At 43.1% G+C, this 21994-nt stretch overlaps 1 protein-coding gene across 2 annotated transcripts in view; it reads left to right on the forward strand.

The window, feature by feature from the left end:
• FRMPD4 (FERM and PDZ domain containing 4) overlaps positions 1–21994 on the forward strand; it is a 177946-nt gene that overhangs the window by 127544 nt on the left and 28408 nt on the right. For both annotated transcript variants that reach the window (XM_007180337.2, XM_057538202.1), the window contains exons 4-7: positions 3996–4041; positions 12365–12469; positions 15052–15159; positions 19823–19954. In XM_007180337.2, coding sequence (XP_007180399.2) covers positions 3996–4041; positions 12365–12469; positions 15052–15159; positions 19823–19954 — 391 coding nt within the window. The remainder of the gene's footprint in view (positions 1–3995; positions 4042–12364; positions 12470–15051; positions 15160–19822; positions 19955–21994) is intronic.

A 21994-nucleotide genomic window follows, 5' to 3' on the forward strand; every position in this document is an offset into this window, starting at 1 on the left:
CCAAAAACCACAAGAAATGGATCCTTCCCAACTGAGCTTTCAGATGAGACCTCAGCCCTGGGCAACACTTGATTGTGATCTCATCAGAGAACTTGAAAAAGATGACCAAGTCAAATCTCATACTCATCTGTCTGCTTCATAGAAAGTGTGGGATAATAAATGTGTGTTGTTTTAAGCTGCTAAGTTTATGGTAATTTGTTATGCAGCACTAAATAACTAAAGAAGCTAGCTTCTGTGATAGGACAGAGTAATGATCCCCTAAAGACGTCCACATCCTAATCCCCAGAGCTTGTAACTTTGCAGGTGTGATTCAGTTAAGGATGGAGCAATTTTCCTGGATTATCCAGGTGGACCCAATGTAATCACAAGGGCCCATATAGGTGAAAGAGGAAGACAGGAGAGTCAGGGAGAAATGTGAAGATGCTGCTTTGCCTGGGTTTTGAAGATGGAGGAAGGGGCCATGAACCAAGGAATACAGGAAGTCTTCAGAATCTGGAAAGGGTTCCAGAATGAATGCAGCCCTATTGACACCTTGATTTTATAGCCTAGAGAGGCCCATTTCAGACTTTTGACCAGCAGACTTGTAAGATAACAAATCTGTGCTGTTTTAAGCCACTAAGTTGTGGCAATTTATTACAGCAACACTAGGAAGCTAATGCACTCTATGCTTATTTTGTTAGCATCTAAGATGAATAATGAGTCCTCCTCCAGGGGCTTGTCTGCTCCTAACAGACTGCACTGGAGCTGTGAATATTTTCTTCTTTTTCCAGAAATGAACAAATAAATACAGTGCCACTGAGCATTGCTCTAGGAAAAATGAGCATTTTTTCCACAGCCTTGTGGGCACATCCATCCTACCACCTCATACCCCTCATTCTTGCATTTACCTTTTTACTGTTTCTTCTTCAGGTTCTAAGCACAGACTGTCTTAGTCAAGGATTGTTTGGACTCAAATAATGTGATCTATTCAAGTCAGTTTAAGTAAAGAGAAATTGGGGATAAGTGTAGCAAGTAGGTCTCAGAGGAAGGAATCGTAAAGCAACTGTTCTTTTCCCCCATTGCCCATTCAGAAGAGCTCTCCAGGGCCAGGTCTTCATTAAAATCTCAGGCAGGTCTGCAAACGTATTGAGCAGTTTCCGAAAATTTCTCCAATCACTTGGACACTTGTAATCACAACAACCTGTAATCTGTAATTAAAATGTTCAATTGTCATGTAATAGTCAAAGCTGCCAACTCCACAGAATTTCTCCCTTGCCCCTATTTCCGGCCTGGGAAGCCTGCACTGGGTTAAGGGGCGTTCCCCAACATTCTTGTCTAGCTTTGGCTCCTTCCACATTGAAATGAGGCCAGGACAGTGAGGTAAAAAGCAGGAAAGTTCTCACTCGATTGGCACCAAGGTAATCCGACATTGGTTTCCTCTGTCCATGGAAGATCATGTAGGTTGACTTGTGGACGCATTTGTAGATTTCTGGAAGACTTCTCTTTTGAGTTGTTCCAACTGCAGTTCCCTTGAGTCAGATGGTACCCAACGGCTGGCTATGTCCAGCACTGCTTAGCTTCTATATCTTTCTACTAAGGCCCTCCTGCCCCTGGAAGAAGCTCAGTTGAGCAATGCCTTCATTAAATGACCCAAGGGCACCATTTCTACCGTGTCGTCCAGATATCGTCCACAGGAATTGCACACTTAAGGCCTGTCTCAGTGGAAGGGTAATAATTTTGCAAATATAGCCTCTGCTCTTTGGGCATGTGCTGCTTCCACAGGCCTCTCCCTGTTACCATTTTAAAAAATTAAGTCATGATTAAGACCCCAAGATGAATGAGAGTCCCAAACTGTGGTTTTTAATACCCGCTTTGAAAGTATGTAGCACCCTGTTTTGGCATGTAGGGGTGATTGGCATGAGGCCTCAGTCATCGTAGCGCCCTGTAACATATGAACACTTGTAGCTTCTATCTTTTTTTCCCTCTAGGATTGGAATCCTAAGGGACCCAAAGCATTGTGGCTTTAATTCTTCTTGTCTGGCAAGTAATAATTAAGTACTTGTAGATGAGAGAAAAGAGAGATAAAAGCCCATTCCCAGAACTGATGATAGATATCATAGTGAAATATTTTACATTAGCTGTTTTACTGATGTAAAATGGTGAGCAAACAGCCCTCAGGAATGGTGGGAACCAGGCCTGCTCAGGGGACCCCTGGCATCTGTAACCTTTACTCTTTCTTATTCAGTCATGAATGTGACTCGGCTCCCAACTCTCTTTGTCTGTGTCTCTTAGTTCTGCTTCTGGAGAGGGGACATCTGATGGCCTCATTCCAGCACTCGGGTCCAATCAGCTGTGCCCTGACGATGAGTTCTGGGCCCATTGCCTGCTGCTGAGGGCTCTGGGGGCAGCCTTGGGTAGAGCAGGCCAGGCAGGACAAACAGGCCCACACCGCGGCTGCCGCACTCTGATTCCTCCTGCCGCATCATTCCACGACACTCCATCCCTACATTCACACGCCCACCCTCCTAGAGCTGGACGCCCACCTTGCCTCCACTGCTTCACTTCCATGCCTTCCACGGCAGGGAACATCTTCATCCGCAGTCCCTTAAAGGCTAGCGGCAGAATTTCTTTGTGATGTAAACCAGAGTGGAATGCCCGGGTCATAGTGCTCGTGGCGCTGAAGTTTGCCTAGGGGTGCCAGATTGCTCCCCAGAACTGCTACACGGGGCTCCTTGGCCACCAGCAAAGCAAGATCATTCATCCCATCCACTGGGAATTCTCATTTGATTACACTGTCGCGCTATTAGTGCTTCTAATGGGAACACTGTCTGCCACTCCAATTATTGGGGCTTTCTGCCAGCCCTTGGCAACTAAGAATTGATGGGATCAGACGGGCCCTCCCCACCATCACCATCAGTTCTGATTCAATTCTTCCTCCAGCTCTTGAATTCTAGTCCTCTTTCTCCTCTCCATTGATTTCTCTTCTTCGCTGCCCTGACTCCTTCGGTCAGGGGCCACCCCTACCGCCGCTGGGTCAAGTCACATGGTCCTCCCCAGGCAAGGGGCTTATAGTAAGGGGCTGAAGAGCACTTAATGCTAGAAATGCAATTTGTCGTGGCTTCTCCAAGAGAACAGCACTGCCACAGATCCCCTTCGCTTTAGTCATTTGGGCAGGAAATCACAAAAGCAGGTAATTAATTACCTCCTAAAGTAAAAAAACTCAGCTCCACCTCAACAAAATGGCAAGTGACCTTTCTCCTACTCAGGATAAAAAAGGAACAAAGGAAGGAAGGAAGAAAAACTATTATAACCCATAATATGATTTTTCCCCAAGGGTTCGAGTTATTTGAAAGGTTTGGGTTACTTGGGGGAAATTAAATAAACCGTTAGATTACATTGTTCTGCTTTTGGCCACACAGTGTTCCCAATGGTGAACAGTATTTCCCAATGAGCGCCCACCTGAAATGTTTATCGGCCCAAGGTCGTAGGCATTGTTACTGCAGCCTTAGAAAGCCACATGGTATGGGAAGTCACATTTGCTGGGATACTGTTTTTACATAAGAAACCTACAGTGACATTTTTCTTTCATGATGCTAAGAAGATACTGACATTCAATGAATTGATAGAATTTTTTAAAATCTATCCCCTTCCAGAAAATTACACAGACATTTTAAGCGGCTAAAGGAAAATCGGAAGGGGAGAATCAATTTTGAGAGACCGAGTTGATGCTTTTAAAATCCAATCTTCCCTCAGCGAGTTTTATTTTAGGGCTCTGCTGTTTGGTGTCGCAGATAATATCACCCAATATAAACCGAATAGGAAGCTTTCCACTGGCTGAACATTTGATTCCAGTTTTCTCTGTGGTCTGAAAGCCCACTTGTGAGCCTTTTGATTCTCTGCCCTGGGAGCCCAAGGAACATTCGCCAACATCACACATTTTGTTTTAAAAGAGCACCGTCACCGCTAGAGTCCAGGCTTTGTACATATCATAAATATTTTTTTTCTCTCTCTTACAGAAGCTGCAAAGAATCGATACTCCTCACTGTCATTCAGCCTTACCCTGTAAGTGTCCTGTGAGTAAAAGTGCCTGTGTGTGATCTCCGATTTCCAGTCTCCTCCTCCCACTCCACTCCAGTGACTAACAGCAGAGAGAAATAACATGCATTCACAGTACCAGTTCCAAGATCTTGGTTATGTGTATTTTGTACTCCAAGATAGCAAATCCTTCATTGGAGAGAAAAGAAAGTGATGCGTTTCCTAAATAACTTGAAAATCAGCTTTTCAGTCCTATGTGCCTCTCACATCTAGAAATGACACAAAACTCAAGAATTTCCTTGTGATTCTTAAGTTTCCAGCTTAAGCATCACAAGTCTAAAGGGAATATCTAATTGTAGGAAGTTGAAGCATGATTGTTTCTCTTACCCCCATCTAAATGATTTGGTGGAGACATTGGACATTTCAGCGGCCTTGTCAGGAAGGCGGGGAGTGATTAAAATCGTACTGCTTTCAGTTCCCATGATTTTTTTAAAAACAACTTTATCATGGTGTAATTCGCATATCGTAAAATTCACCCATTTCAAGTGTACAAGTCCATGATCTTTATAAAGTCTACTGAGGTACGCAACCATCACCACCATCCAGTTTGAGAACACGTCCATCACCCCAACTGGATTCCTCATTCCCATTTACAATGAATTCCTTTTCCTACCCTCAGTCCCAAGCAGCCACTAATTTACTATTTATTTATTTCTATAGATTTGCCATTGCTTGTGAATTTCATACATGGTCAGTGAACTAAAAAATAACTAGGCAAATTCCTTCAGATTTTTCCCCAAACGTTTGCTGTCAATATCTTGTGTGGCCTTCACATGGAGTGGCAGAGATTCCAACCTACTTATGCTTTTATTTTCTTCCCCATAGAGATTTCTACATCAATTCAGAGGCTCTGGCATTTGCCAGTCTCCATCTTCTGACCAAACTCTTCATCTCCCCTGTCCTGGAATTTTCCTTCTAAGCGCTATGGGCTAGTCATTTTAGGCAGGAAAAAAATATGTGTTCAATCTTGTGATAAGATCACAAATTGAACTAACCAAGACCACAAGTTATGCCATGTAGGGTCATTACTACATATATTAAAAGCACAGTTTAATATTGAATGTTACTTTTAGTCCCAACTCTTTGACACAGCTACACACACACACACACACACACGTTTGGATTTGAAATCTAAGGAGACAGCAGGAGGTTAAAGAACCAAGACTTGAGATCTAGTTCCCAGCAGTATAAAAGGCGACTCCCACACCTGCTCTGGACCCCGATTTCCTCATCTGTGTAAGGAGGAGGTCAGGTGGCATCCCGTCCAAGGGCGTTCCTGCTTTACCACCTCGTGACCTGGCGATTCTTTCCATATGAAGTACAGGTCATCTGTTTTTAGATTGTTCCATTTAACCCAGTAGTCACTCACACCTACTTCAAATCTAGCCACACTTCTTCATTTCTTTGCAATGAACAAATGCATTTGGGTAAAGCCAATGTGAATGTCTAACATATGCAAGTGATGGACCAACTCTAAATTCCTGGCAGAACTACAAGCTTGCATTGTCTTTCCTGAATTCTCTCTTTCTACTTTATAACCTCTTAGTAATGCAAGATCCGAACCATTTTACTCCAAACCAGGTTATTTTTCCAATGTGGGGTCGCATGTTACGCCCAAACAGTAAACTTAGAGGAGTTTTGCATTTAAGTTAAGGGTTTTGTCTTGTTGCTTCGCTTGCTTTTTTTGCCATTTGAGTCTGCATGACTTGTTATTCATATGAATACTCATTACTCTCCATGAATCATGGAACTTCCTTTTAACAGATAACCTGGAATTTTCTAGGAGTTCAGCTGGCTCCTGCTGTTGTGCTATATTGAAAGTCAACATTCAGGAGTGTTGCTTGTTCTTATGGCCAACGGTTGCACCTCTGTTCCCCAGAGTCACTCTCTCCCGACCAGTCATTGTAGATGAATTCTCAACTTTGACCAGCCCTCCTTCCTGAAATGCCCATCACGTACTCCACCCGCCACCTCCTCGGCTCACCAAATCCTTCTCACCTTTCAAGTCTCAGCACAAATTCTAAATGCTACCCCAGAGTTTCTCAACATCAGCACTGTTGGGTTTGGTGACAACCAAAATGTCTCCAGACACTCTCGAATGTTCCCTGGGGACCAAAATCACCCCCACTTGGGAACCAGTGTCCCACACCTAAAGTCTTCCCTTCTTTATCCAGTCCAAAGTGACTTTCTCCTCCTCTGAATTATAAGAGTTGAAACCCCAAAGTTACTTAAATAGATACATTAAATGGAGAGAGGGGTGCACATGGGAAAGGAGACTGTGAAGTTTTATATTTTTGTGTTTGGATTTTCCTACAAGCAAATGGCTTTTTTTTAAAGGTTTTATGTATTTGCTGAACATTCTCTTGGCAACCAGAATTGACATACAGAAACAGAGGACCCACCAGACCAAAAGAAAGTCTATAAATTCTACTTTTATTACAGACAATAGCATTCAGCATTTTAATTTCTTTGCAACTTACTGGTCAGCATTTTTTTATGTTGTATTTCTTCCGCATAATAAGATCTGGTCCAGGCAGAGAGCCGATGTTTACACCTTTTTGCCATACTCCACGTGTCCCCAGGGCACCCCAACATGACCCAGCCACAGAAATCAATCTCCAGTGAGGCCCAGGTCAAGGGAGCTTGGGAGAAAAGTCTTAGGATTCCTAAAATTCTTTGATAAGAAATAATTCTTAACAGGTTTTTGCCTTCTTATTTTAAGTATTATGGAGGACTCTCTCTCCACCATTTTTACTTTATTTCTTAGAGAAAAATTGTGGAAGTGCAGAAGGAAATACAGAAGCAGAAAAATATGTGTTGGCAATACTTATCCTCAGAGACAACCAGTGTAAACATTTTGGCCTATTTCTTTCCAGTCTTTTTGTTCTAATGCCTTGTCAGCAGTTGAGATCATATTACATGTACACTTTTATTCTGCATCTTTTACTTAGTATATCAAGCATTTTCCCATGTCATCAAGGATTCTATATAAGCATTATATACTTGGCTGTAAAACATTACATTGAAGCAAGATTTCCTTAATCAACACCCATCATTAAGCCCACTGTCTCTAATGTGTTTCTATTATAAATAATTCTGCAAAGAACATCTTTGTGTATAAATCTTTATCTGTATTTAATAGCTTTTCCTCAGGATTGAATTTTAGAAGAGGAATTTTTGGGTTACTCATGGATTTTATTTGTTTTTTTCTGACACACCATCTTCTTCCCTTATACTGTTAGCATTTTTATTCCAGATCTTTCTTGGCCAGCTGCTCCCCTCTTTCCTTTCCATAGTTCCCGAGTCTAGAACTTTCAGAGCTTTCCAGTCCAACGTTACCTGAGACAGAGAGTATTTAAAGAGTCTCTGTAACCTCTCCTCATACAACCCCAAGTCAGTGGGACTTGGGCTAAGTCACTCTCAGTTCTGGCATCCCTGAGCTACCATGATTCACCTTCCCTCAGGTTTCTTCTAGGCCAAAGAATTGAGAGACCTGCTTACCTGCCTCTCACCTCCTGTCTACCTTCCACTGTGTTCCACATACCTGAGGGAGGCTACACACCTCCTCATGGAAGCTCCAGCATAGTAGATATTATCAGAACCCAGAACATATCCCCTTGGCATGTGTCATGCTGAGCATGCCGGCCCAATTTCCAACTGAGAGCACCAGTGATTCTTTGCCTGTGGGTTTTTTCTGGCCACAGGGCCATGCTCATGGAGCAGGCCAGAAGTGCTCTTTGAGCACTCCACTAGGAATTCTCACTCTCAGAAGAGCAGCCACTTCATCACTGATTGACAGGAGCTGATGGATAAATACCCCAGCTCCCTCTCTCCTCAGTCAGTGTAACCCTGAGGCATACAGCCTGCCTTGTTTCCCAGACATTCCCAGCAGGGTTAACCGCCAGTTGCTCACAGTGGTGCCTGAGTTAACAATGAATGCTTCGTTGGCTTCCTCACCCTCCCTGTCTCCCTTCCCCTGCTCACCTACCCATGCTCCCTGGGAGCGTCTGCCAAATCAGCTACCTGCTTGTGAATCCTGCTCTTAGGGTCTGCTTTGGGGGAAGTCCAAACTAAGTCATCCGGTGATAACTGTTGGCTAGTTAGTCCTCACTAAGTATGTACTCAGTGCCTACTATATAAGTGTCCTTTAGAGCTACAGGGATGGCAAATTCAAGACCTTACACTTCAGCTTCAGAAATTTATCTTTTTTTTCTTTAACATCTTTATTAGAGTGTAATTGCTTTACAATGGTGTGTTAGTTTCTGCTTTATAACAAAGTGAATCAATTATACATATACATATGTCCCCATATCTCTTCCCTCTTGCGTCTCCCTCCCTCCCACCCTCCATATCCGACCCCTCTAGGTGGTCACAAAGCACCCAGCTGATCTCCCTGTGCTATGCGGCTGCTTCCCACTAGCTATCTATTTTACGTTTGGTAGTGTATATATGTCCATGCCACTCTCTCACTTTGTCCCAGCTTACCCTTCCCCCTCCCCATATCCTCAAGTCCATTCTCTAGTAGGTCTGCATCTTTACTCCCGTCTTGCCCCTAGGTTCTTCATGACCTTTTTTTTTTAAGATTCCATATATATGTGTTAGCATACGGTGTTTGTTTTTCTCTTTCTGACTTACTTCATTCTGTATGACAGACTCTAGGTCCATCCACCTCACTACAAATAACTCAGTTTCGTTTCTTTTTATGGCTGAGTAATATTCCATTGTATATATGTGCCACATCTTCTTTATCCATTCATCTGTGGATGGACACTTAGGTTGCCTCCATGTCCTGGCTATTGTAAATAGAGCTGCAATGAACATTTTGGTACATGACTCTTTTTAAATTATGGTTTTCTCAGGGTATATGCCCAGTAATGGGATTGCTGGGTCGTATGGTAGCATATACCCTGAGAAATTTATCTTATGTATGTAGTTTTGTTTCAAACTAAGTTCTAATGACTTCTAAGAGCATCAGGAGCATGTCAGCCATCTATCGTGGCCATCTTAGCAACAGCGAATTTGGAAAGAGGTGCAGGGGTTGATTAGAGGCCTTTTAATCTTAAAATTAATTAACAGCCGGAAAATCTGATTATTCGAAATAGTAATTATTTGTCATTTCCACCACAGGATATGAAGTGCTTGTGATCAGCACCTATTGGTCGGCAGGTTGCCAGGAATTAATTTATCAGGTTTTTGGGTGGTACACATTGTATATTTTTTAGCCACAAAGAGAGATCTGAGTCAAAACTGCAGTTATGACTGGTTTGCATACCCCATGTACCAGAGGTAACTCCAGCCAGTGGAAGAAGCCATTACTTTACTGATTCTAATTCAGTAACTTTCAGACTTGTAGAGCTAATGTTTTTATCACCACAAAGTAATTTTTAAAATGTGTATCCATTATATGAAATAGTCACAAATCCAGAACAAGAAAAATGCAACTTGTATGGATTCTTAGACTCTTATCCCAGGTCTGTTGACTTCAAAATATGTATAAAATAATATTTACTTAACTACCTTGGCTATCTAGTTTTCTTTCTGGTTTTCCTGGATTACCAGGTTTGTCATTAGGGCATGGGAAATAAATTCAGGAATGAGGCTCCAAGAAGTGGGCATGCAATAGCTATAGACAGAAGAGACAAGCATCCCCAGCTTCACCAGTTCTGCTCTATGGGACCACTTTAGGGGCAAATAACCCTATGTACTTCCATAGGAACATCACTGCATTCTAAGATTATACATCAAATGAGATGCATAGAAACTACATTCTGTTAAATATACTTTTTATTGAGGCAAGGAATTATGTAACATTTTAGAAAAATAAGGTAAAATATCACATTTAAAAATTCAGATGCATAGAGGAATAAACCTCAGTATCTGGCACACTGAACACATGTGAAATACATCATTCCCAAACAATGCTGGGGAAGTGGGGTGTTTCTGCATTCAAATATCTCATCTAATTAGCAGTGTCTGTTCTGGGTAGCTTTATTACAGCCGCTTCACTTGAGCTAAACGCATTGTGCCAACGTAAATATCCCCTGCTTAAAATCATTACGGGAGAATAATGTTTTCCCTTCAGCTAAAAAATGGCATATCAAAAGCAAATGAACTCCCTACTGTATGATTTGTTCATTCATCATGACTAAGCTTGGCCTGTAATTATGGTACCGAAGAGAACATCCCTGTCCCATGACTTCGGCTTTGCAGTAGGACTTTTAAAAGTCACGTTGAGCATGTTCAAAGCTACTCTTTTGAGGAGCCATTCAGAGTTTTTCTGGTTTTTTGTTTCATTTTGTTTTTAAAGGGCAGCCGTTCTCTTAAAACATCTTGCATAAGTGGAAGAATTGAAGCTCTGGAGGCCAAAGCATCCATCTATGCCGCCCTTAAGACACAGGGGAACTTTTGAAATAACAGGATTTTCTGAGCATTAAGGCAGAACTCCACCCAGGAATACACATCCACATGTTTTATCATCTGTTTTTCCAACAATGATTGTTTTATTATAACAACATACACATAACGTAAATCTACCATTTTAACCATTTTTAAGTGTACAGTTCTGTGGCATTAAGTACATTCAGAATCTTATGCAACCATTGCCTCTATCAAGTTCCAGAACATTTTCATCACCCCAAAAGGAAACCCCATACCCATTAAACAGTCACTCCTCATTCTCCCCACCACCCTCCCCAGCCCCTGGCAACCACTAATCTGCTTTCTGTCTCTATTCCATAGAGACAGAATTTTCCTATTCTGGACATTTCATATAAGTGGAATCGATTCATACAATGTGTGGCCTTTTGTGTCTGGTTTCTTTCACTTATCATGATGTTTTCGAGGTTAATCCGTGTTGTAGCATGTATCAGAACCTCATTCCTTTTGTGGCTGAATAGTATTCCATCGTACGGCTAGACCACATTTAACTTATCCGTTCCATCGTATTGTTTTTAAACTGATCTCAAGTATACTTGTATTTGACAAAGATGGGAGTCCTTTTATTTTTTTCATTTTACTTGAAATTCAAAGTATGGGACACCCTAACTGGCTTCTGTGCTTTGAGATTAACGCAATACACGGGAGGTTGAACCTCTGTGTTGATTCTAGAGTCAGTTACCAGAATTCTTTACACAACAGCCTCAATCTCTTAGAACTGTATAGTATGAAAAACGTTAGGTTGAACCATGTGCCGTTTCCAATACTTGACCATTTTAATCTATAAAATTGCAGTTGTATGATTCAAGCTAAATATTTACCGCTATATTAGGTTCAGTAGAGAATGCAGTTCTTTTTCAAAATAAACAGACGGTGCCTGCAGCATGGTAGGGAGCTCACCTACCACGTGAGCTCCCTTCCCCTCGGGCTTTGTTAAAACTATGCCCTGAGGCTGATTCTCAGATGAAGGCAGTTGACCAAGATCACAGCCTCTAAGCAGGTTTTATCATTGTCCTTTCCATTTCTGAGGGAGACCAACTGAATCCCTCAGCCCCTCTTTCCAATGAAAGACAGTACAGAGGGCCTCTAAGATGAGGCAGAACATGAAGTCGACCTTCTTTTTTCTTTTTGATATTATTTCTTATTTATTTATTTATTTTATTGAGGTATAGTCGATTTACAATGTTGTGTTAATTACTGCTGTACAGCAAAGTGATTCAGTTGAGTTTCACTTCTAAGTCAAGGTCTCCTCTCTACCTTTCACTTCTAAGTAAGGTCATAGGGTCACAGGTTACCAGTAAGAGGCTGAAACTCAAGTTTTGGGCTCATAAAGCGTGGGAGCTTTGGCACGTGTGCATGTGTGTACCCTTACCTGCTCACGTGCCCATATACCGTTAATGTGAATAACAGTAGGATTATCAATCATTTTAGAACTATCAGTGGCTCTTCTCCACCTTGTTAAAATACATAACTAATGAGCAACTTGTCATAAACCCAACATGAGGTTTGGCTACCACCTCACCTTCTACATGGTACTCAAAGCTCTGTGTTGAAAGCAGGATTTATGTCCTTCCACCACTGTCATTTTAAAAGGTCCTTGGAAATGTGCTCAGTAAGAACATGGAACATGCTGTTTATAGTTCTGGTCTGGTGGCTAAATCAAACTTATTGCTCGATGAGCATTAACAGGGTTTCAACTGCATCCATAATTTGTATTTAGTCCTTGAATTGGGCATGCACCAAACACTTTTTACCAAAAATGTTAAATATCTGGGAGGATAAAGATGGAAAACAATTCTTACAAGGTTGGCCTTACATTACCAATAATCAGATCAAATGTTTTCTTATTTTCTAGTCTCCCAAATCAGCATTTATTAGTGCTGCAAAAAAGGCAAGGTTAAAGTCCAATCCAGTCAAAGTGCGATTCTCCGAGGAGGTCATCATCAACGGCCAAGTGTCGGTGAGTTGACAGACACCCGCTGGTGACTCAAAGAGAGGCCTCGAGGTAGGGGCTTTGCACTAAGCAGAGCCAGTCGCCCCGCTGGAATGATCAGTTCAGAACTGGTTGTTGGATTTCACAGGCGTGTCGAATCTCAGGGTTGTAGACGGCTTGAGAGATCGCCAGGCTGTGCCAGCTCCATTCCTTCTTGCAAACCCAGAATACATCGTAGTCCGGTGTTTCCTTGAGCGCTTCCAGAGTTAGAGACTTCGCTGCTTTACAAAGGAGTTCGTTTGATTTGAGATCACTTGACATTGCCTTATGTTGAGTAGAATGTGCCTCTTGGAAACTTTCACCTATTTCTCCCCATTCTGCCAACTACGCATTCTTCCATATGACAGCCCATTCTATATTTTGAGAAGGGTTTCCCCTGAGGTTTTCCTTATCCAAAATAAAATGTCTCTGTTCTTTCAACTAATCAAAATGGGAAGAAGTTAAAATGATGGGAAAAGTTTCCTATATGCAACCAAGAGTGAAGAAATACTGCCCAGACCTCCCTCCATAGGTCTTGATAGGAATCATGATTACTCAGGCACATAATTGATCTTCAAAATGAATGATGCAAACATTGATAGGATGCTTAGTTTCAATTTTTTCCCCAAAGATATAGCCTAGTATTTTTAGTTTTTAGAAAGCTACCGTCCAGGGTGCTCATATTTTCTGGACCTTTGAAATGCCGCCTTTTGTTGTCGAAGTTTTGTTGTTTAAATAAACTCAAAGAGATAAAAATCTCATCCATGATATACTTGCTATGGGCCACAGACTCTTCCCTGAGGGTGGTCCTGGATTTGAATTTGAAGATAGAGGCCTGCATATCCTGGGCAAGGCACTCATGGTGCCAAGTGTCTTCTGGCCAAAACTTGCTGACCTGCGTCTGCCCCACTCGGAATCCAGGGGCTTAACTGGCCAATCTATCAAACTGTTGTGGTGTTTGTGGGATGGGGCCTCAGGCTGTCACTGTGCTGCCCCATGTACATTTTAGCTGTGGCCTTGTCCTCCCAGTGGCCATCTCCCACCCCATCCCCTCTGCCCCCTTTCACACCACGGTCTGTTCTGTTCCTCTCGGTCTGTTCTGTTCCTCTCGGTGAATCCCCAGCACTCTGGATGCAGAGTTACCATAATTATCATTTCATAGCAAGACTGTCCCAGTTTAAGGCTGTTCGTTCCAGTCCCAGAGGAATGACTATGACACAGAGGGTCGTGGGAAACTTACCTCATCTTTTCTCAAGCTTCTGAGCATGAGATTGGGCAATCAGTTTATGCATCTTTAGAGAGAATATGATTCCAGGAGCTGCTGTGGCAGCTTCCCTTTGTCCCTGGATAAAAAGCAGCTGGTGTGTGGGGACAGCTCTGGGGGTCGATCATCTCCTGCAGCCTCCGTGGCCTCACCACAGGCCTGAGCATGGCAGGGACATTCGGTCTGCTGTCTGCCCCTCAGCCTTTGTGACCGGCTTCCTTTCCAGTCTCCTCTTGCTTTTCTGAGTCATTGTGTGGCCTTCCTCCTGGACTTGGAGCCACTCTTACTCAGTGAATTGGGCAGCAGGAACGTCGTGTGTGAAGCCCTCAGGAGTAGAGAGGAGGGGAGGGGAGTCAGAGAAAGAAACAGGAAGCGAAAGGCATGAGCCTGTCACGGACATACTTAGGGACTGAATTCTCATGGACCAACTGTAGGACGTTAGCAAATCTCTGGCCATCTCGTCTCAGTTTCCTCATCTGTAAAACAAGGGACTTACGCTTTCATGATTGCTGACTTCCCCTCCACTCCTGTGACTTCATGACCAACCACGTGTTCGTGGAACTCACCCAACTTGCCTTCCTGCTCCCCCTTTCATCTCTCCCTACTTCCAGTTAAAGAGAAAATTCAAAGGAATGTGTGTCTTTTGTTTACTTTTGGTTGCGCTTCAAGCATCTCTTTTTGACTTGTTTTTAAGTTATGTGTTTGTTACAGACAGTGTTTTATTCTTTTAACACACTAACCCGTTCCTCATATATCCCCTTGGAGTTTGAGGAACATCTCTAAATGGGTTAAAAATCATTTCACAAAATTACTTTAAACCTGAAGCTTGTTAATGCTTGTGATTCGTCATCATGACCCCTGCCAACAGGCATCATGTGAGACATCATCATTGCTGGTCCTCTTTCTGTTTAAGACACGCTGCTCTGCTAAAGTCTGGCCTTGTGGTCCCAACCATTGTGGTCTAATTACAAAGGTATTATTTCTGTCATTGCGTTTTCCAGTGGGAAACCTTGATTTAAATAAAAAAAAAAAAAACTCATCTGATCAATCTTCTGACGGGAAAAGGTCTTTTAGTTGATTCAGCTGAGTTATTTGTAGCTAGAAGAGAAGAATTCTGCTGTGAACAGCTGAACTCAGATATCACCAAAGGGATACTTTGGTTGGCCTTAGGGAGTTTGATTTTTTATTTTTTTATGCTGTGATTAGAATAAATTGCAGATATATGCTGCTTCTACAAAGGGCAGAATCCTAATTCAACTGACTTACACCCCCTCTTCTTTTTTTTTTTTTTTTTTTTGTTAAATAGGAAACTGTTAAGGATAATTCACTTCTTTTTATGCCAAATGTCCTGAAAGTCTATCTGGAAAATGGGCAGACCAAATCGTTTCGCTTTGACTGCACCACCTCCATAAAGGTAAGAGGACCCGCTGAACTGTGTACCTGGACACTGCCAGGTACGGCGTGGAAGTCCCACTGTGAGTCTTGTGCGGCTATACCTTCATTCAGAACTATCTGTTTATTTCTGAGATTTTTTTGGTTGTTTCCAAATAAGGTGTGTGAATACTTAAACACAAACCCAAACAAAAAATTTAAACTAACAAGGTTCTGCTCTGTGTGTGTGTGTGTGTGTGTGTGTGTGTTGCAAAACAATATAATATGCTACCAGTCATGAGATACTAGGGCTAGTCATTTTAATACAGCTGAAAATTAATTAAAATAGTGTGACTGTCACCAAGAAGGCTTGGCACCCTGCCCAAAGCCAGCATGATTTCTCAGCCATGGCAGCCACGGAGATGATTAAGATGTTAGATGTTAATTGAGTATTTGCTACTTTGGTGTCCAGCAAAAACAAGGGCTAGAATAATGTAAAGATAACATTTACTTTCCATTGCTCTAACCAGTTTCATGGAAATGATTCATAAAAAGGCAGAGATGAGGTGTACTTTTAGGAGGGGGGTGAAAAGGAAGAGTCACAAAGCAATCCTGTTATTCCAGAGCCACAGGTGAGTTCTACCCAATGAGTTCTCACCTGGTATAACAAAGCGTATGGGTTCTTTGCCCCCATGTTTCCTTCCTGGGGAAGAAAAGTGCATATTCTCTATTTTATTGGACAAAGGTGTGTTGAGAAATTGATTGCACCCTAATGTTCTATCAGCCTAAAATAGGCTTTCTTCAAATGGCACAATAAAAGGGGTTTTATTGAGGTTAAAAAAAAAAAAGGGTACCTAGTGATGATCTGTACAGTAATGTATCAAGAAAATATCAACTTTGTATTAAAAAACATCTACCAACAGTCAACCTCTAATTCTCATTTTTTAAAAATTATCAGCATAGGCCTTATGAGTGGAATTATGTCCGCCAAGGCCAACTCGCTGTGCATTCTTGTTGCCATGATACCACAAGCAGCTTGTTCTGAATTGCTTGAAACAGGTAGTGATTTAGCAGGTAATAGAGCAGACAATACTAGATTGATGAGGGAGCATTTAAATCATCCTTAAATCATTCCAGATGAAATATTAACTTCCTTTGTACAAGACTGCTAATTTTAAGTGGTGATGACTGAAAAAGCCCTTTTCCTTTAGTCCTACTCAAAATCAATTTATAGTGAGATGTTACTCCAAGTATTGATCAACTAACTTAGGGGTCGGCACACTTTTCCTGGAAAGGCCTGGAGAGTAAATATTTTAGGCTTTGTGGGCCATTTGCTCTCTGTTGCAACTACTCAACTCAGTTCTTGTCTCATGAAAGCAGCCGGAGACAGGTGGGTTCAGGAGGTCCTTAAGACCACCCTCAGCTTTAATAATTCACTCGAAGCACTCACAGAACGCAGCAAATTGGTATCCTCGCAGTTACAGTTTATTATGGCGAAGGGCTACGGATTAGAATCAACACGGGGAAAAGGCGCTCAGAGCGGCGGAGAGCAGGCAGAGAGCTCCCAGTCATCCCCCCCCCCCCCCCCGCTGGGGAGTCATGCCGTCAGTGCTTATTTCTCCCAGCACTGATGTGTGACAGTGTGCACGGGGTACTGCCAACCAGGGAAGCTCGCCCGAGCCTTGGTGTCCAGAATTTTTATTGGGGGTTGTCCACTTAGACACAGCTGCCCACCTGTGTGGCTGACCTTAGCACCCTGCCCCTCCAGAGGTGAGCTGAGACCACGTGGTCCACGGTCCCCACCATGAATCCCATCGTTAGCGTAGACTATCCAGTGTAGCCCAAGACACCCTGCTGCCGGCCCCCCGCCGCCCCCGACTCAGTGAACAAAGGCATATCAGGCAGGACACTCCAAGGGCTTAGAGGTTACCTCCCAAGAGCCAGGGGCAAAGAGGCAAACCTTTCTTCAGGCAAGACTCATCCTTTACTATACAGATAATATGTAAATGAATGGCCATGGCCAGATTTGAAACGAAGGGGCCAGGCTCTAGTTTGAAGACCCCTGACCTAACCCAAAAGAGTTACATTGTTTCAACTCCCTCTGATACTGTGTCTTGTTCTGTGATACCAACTGGTCAGAAAAGCTCCTTGCCATTGGAGCCCTCACCCATCTGAAGATATAGGTAAAGACTTGAATGCATTTCTTAACAGAAATAAATCTAAATTTAAAAGAGAGCCTTGTTGTTAATTCCCTCTGGCCTCTTTATTATAGGAACCCTCCCCAGACTAAGTTTGATTTCCCTGAGGATGGCAGATGACAATGAGAAGATGGGGAGCAACGCAAAGAGTTCACATCAAATTAAAGCTGTCTTAGCTTGTGCCTAACAGCCTCATTATCACAATAGATGCAGACTGGGTGGCGTGAAGTGGAAATAGTATAGGTATGAAAGGGATATGACGCTGTTTAATAAAAATTGCCAAAATTCTTGCTTACAGAGTCACAATAGGGAAACACTATTGCTATCACATGCCCTCCCTGGTGATTCAGGAGAATGTTTTATAAAATACGTGTTGCCACACAGAGGCTGGTTTTCTTTGCTCTTTTCTGGGTCTTGAGCAAAAATTATGAAACAGAATCTTTTTATGAAATTCAGTATAGTCACGGAATTTCTGTTGAATGATTTTTTTGGTGGTGGGTAGGTATGGGGATCTTTGTTTTAAAGGAGCCAGAAGAAATTGAAAATGGTCCATGGGGAAGAATCAAAACCCCAGAAAGAGCAATTAGAAAAAAATCTTCTATGTATGGCGGGGTTTCTCTCCCTTGACATTGTCGATCCTTTGGACCAGAAAATGCCTTGATGCCGGTAGCACCCCCAGCCCCGTTGTGACAACCAAAAGCGTCTCCAGAAATCGCCAAATGTTGCTCTGTGGGATTTTAGCGTCTGAGTATTAATTATCCTTGAAGAGAGATCATTTCCTAGTTTTCAAGTACATGAAAAAGTAATGGTTGACGACGTTTGTTTACATTGCAGTCCACTCGTGCTTGTGTATAGAACACCTTTCTGATCATAAATGTTTAATCCTGTGAAGGATTGCTGACAAAGCTTGCTCATTCTACCTTCCCCGGAGACTTAAAATAAAAGCTAATATATGTATATCATCATTGTCGACAAAAATAATCAATAAACAATCAATAATAAGAATAGAAAAGACTTTTATTTCAGCCAAACTGAGGACTATAGCCTGGAAGCCAGCTTCCCAGATTACTCTGAGAAACTGCTCCAGAAAAGCATGGTTTTCGAGCACAGTTTTATATCTTGTCAGAAAAAAAGGACATTAAACAAGTCAGGAATACATTTCTTCAGGATTTCAAAAAAACTAGACCAGCATGTACACAGCGAGTCAGTATGATCTTGGCACCTGGGAAGGGAGTCGTATCATCGAAGCAGGACCAGCATTGGTGTCCCAGGAAGGGAGCCATTTAATCTTTATTTTTAACGTGGACATTCTTGACTTCTGGTCAATGTGCCGTTTTCTTTAATAATTAAGGCAGATGTGCAATGTTTGATAGGCCACAAACAGACTGTTCAAATTAGCATAAAATTCAAGTTAACTTGGGGCTTCCCTGGTGGCACAGTGGGTAAGACTCCGGGCTCCCAATGCAGGGGGCCCGGGTTCCATCCCTGGTCGGGGAACTAGATCCCACATGCATGCCGCAACTATGAGCCCGTATGCCGCAACTAAGACCTGGTGCAGCCAAAAAAAAAAAAAAAAATTCAAGTTAACTCATGCATAAGCCAGAACGGCTTCCCCATACCTCATTATGTGAACATTTCTTTTATCAATATGGTGCCCTAACTGTGTGCCAAGCAGTGCTGTAATAAATGCTGTCTGTGTATGAACTCATTTAGTCCTGGTATCTATTCTGAGGCAGGTATTATTATTATCCCCGGTTGACAGGGACACTAAGGTGCCTAGAAGTTAAGTAACCTGCCTTAAGCTGCCAGCTAATACAAAGTAGAGCCAGGGCAGAAACCAGACTGTTTCCAGAGCCCACGTTCCTCACCGCTACCACGTGCTCTTACAGAGGGGTAGGCGAGGGGTCGGCAAACTTTTTCTGTAAAGGGCCAGATAGCAGATAGAATAATTTAGGCATCACAGGCCCACAGCCTCCATTGCCACCAAGTTCAGGTCTGCGCATGCAGAGCACGAAAGCAGCCAATACATAAACAGATGAGCAAGACCGGGTTCCAATAAAACTTATTTTACAAAAACAGGTGGTGGACTGGATTTGGCATGCAGGCCGAGCCCTGGGGTAGACCACTTTCAGAGGTGGTTTAATTGCCACCCCATTTAGAAGGAGGGGAACTGAGCCGACTACACTGCACAATCTGTTGCTAGGCTCTATAAAGTGATTCGGTTACATATATATTCAGACTCTTTTCCCTTATAGGTTATTACAAAATATTGAGTATAGTTCCCTGTGCTATACAGTAGGTCCTTGTTGGTTATTTTATACATAGTGGTGTGTGTATGTTAATCCCAAACTCTTCATTTATCCCTCCCCTCTTTCCCTTTTGATAACCATAAGTTTGTTTTCTATGTCTGTGGGTCCATTTCTGTTTTGTATATAAGTTCATTTATATATGGAATCTACAAAAGGGCTGCCTTGATTTTGATCGCATCTTGTCTGTTTCCTCTGTAAGGATGTCATCCTAACCCTTCAAGAGAAGCTCTCCATCAAAGGCATCGAACACTTCTCCCTCATGCTGGAGCAGAGGATGGAAGGGGCCGGAACGAAGCTGCTCTTGCTGCATGAACAGGAGACCCTAACTCAGGTGTGTGAATTATGCCCCCAGTGCCCGTGCCGCCCCTGGGAGTAGAGGCTGCCCTGCCCGGAGCTCCGCTGTCCTTGAATCCCTTAAATACCTTCCCCGCAGCCCTGGGCAGCCCCACTATAGGAAGCACTGGCATTCACAACGGATTTGACACCTCAAGGTGATGTTTCCCTTTTGTCAATTTTTCATAGACTGTCAGTTGATCTCACAAACAGAATTGTCAAAGACTCAGCAGTGACTCATTGGGGATATGGCTCTGCAGAATTATATTTTATGTTATGGTAATGACTTGTTCACCTGTTTTGATAGTTGATCTCTAGAAACTATTAAAAAGAAATGCTTTCTGCGATTATTTAAATTAAGCCAAAATCATATTTCGTTCTTTTAAGTTCCGGGTACCTACCTCAGACTGTTTTTGGAAGCCTGAAATCCCTGCCCCATTGTGCCCACTGTAAATATGTGGCCCACCAATGTGTCCCAGCTCCTGGTCACCAAGATGCCACCCCCATCTGTTCTCTGGGGAGACAAGCGGGTTGCTTGGCTGCTGAATTCAGCACAGCGCCCTGACTTTCCTTGTGATTCCACACAAGCAGGGTCTTTGTTGGATGTATAAGGGATTTCAACAAATTCCTCTTATGTAGGAGAGTTCACTGAAGAGGGGACGTTATGGAGGGGGGCGTGAGGGGACACCGGGAGGAGAGGCAGGGAGTCGAGTCACCCCCAGACGGATGGAGTAGCAGAAAGTGTCATCACGCTCAATTGCCTTTTGGTTGTCGCACAGTTAAAAGCTACACTCAGGTCCCACAGATATCCCTGCCTCTCTCAATTTAGTAAAACTGGATGCAATGAATTCGTTACAAAGTTATCATTTGTGTTCATTTATATTCCTCTCTCTAAACTTGACCTTTTATTTTTATCATGTTTAAATCTACCTCTGGATATTTTAAATCACATCTAATTGTTTATTATTTTAACCTGTGCCAAAACATGCTTGGAAACAGATGAGTTGTTTATTCTTTGTTATAGGGGAACAACCCCTGATACACCGAATCCCGCATGTGAACGGTCAGTGTTTGGCTCTGAGTTCCTCCAGAAGCCAACCCTGAGACAAGGATTTGGATGTCAGTGGTTTATTTGGGAGGCGATATCGGGAAATACTGGGAGAGCAATGGGAGGGGAAATGGGAAAATGGGGACGCCAATAAAGAGTGTGTAATCAAGCCAGTTTCCACTGTGGGCACGTGGAGCGCAATCCTGCTGGGGACACAGGGAACCAGCAGAGAGCGTGCCTCCGAGGTACCCCACCCGAGGGGCAAGGGGGCTGGGGCTTCGTACGCTAACATCCCGTCCATAGTTGGGGGTGGGCTGCTCCTAAGGACAGCTGCTCCCTGGCTGTGCTGGGTTGCCCTGTGCTGGCAGATGGTCACAGGTGTCTGCAGTAAACAAACAGCCTTCAGCTTGGAGCAGTAAATGCCAGGGGGATGTGGGCAGACAGCCAGTTACTATGAGTCTAATGAAACCACCCACAACTTTTTGATATTTCTATTTCTACTTTCGCCCTGAACTTCTACCTACCACCCAGCCTTTATGGGAAAGCTTCATGCTGATTTAGCTGGACAGAGGTTCTTTCAAAGTCTCTTCTGATGCTAGGTAACCATAACTTCACATTCCGGATTGATTTCCAAGTTTTAGACTTCTTTTAAAACATTAGAGGAGGAGTTTCAACCCCCGGCTTTCTGTTCCATCAGGACTTTTGGCGCTGGCCACCCTCCTACTCCGCGGGCAGCAAGGTCAAAACTCCTTTTCCCTAAGGGCCAAGAATAAAGCGCAGGTCTTTTTGCTTTACCTCCTCCGTTATCTCCTAATCAGAGCTTAATTTACTCTCCCCTACTGGCCTTTTTAATTAGCGTGCTGGCGAAGCCGACCTGCAATACTTTTCCCAGGAGACCCTGGCTACAGGCTCCTGCTGCAAAGCCTGCCGGGAGTTGTAGTCCCTCTGGTCCAGGCCACGCGTGGGAATGCGTGGGGCTGGGTGAGGCGG

Source organism: Balaenoptera acutorostrata, chromosome X (genome assembly GCF_949987535.1).
Source record: "Balaenoptera acutorostrata chromosome X, mBalAcu1.1, whole genome shotgun sequence".
NCBI lineage: Eukaryota > Metazoa > Chordata > Mammalia > Artiodactyla > Balaenopteridae > Balaenoptera > Balaenoptera acutorostrata.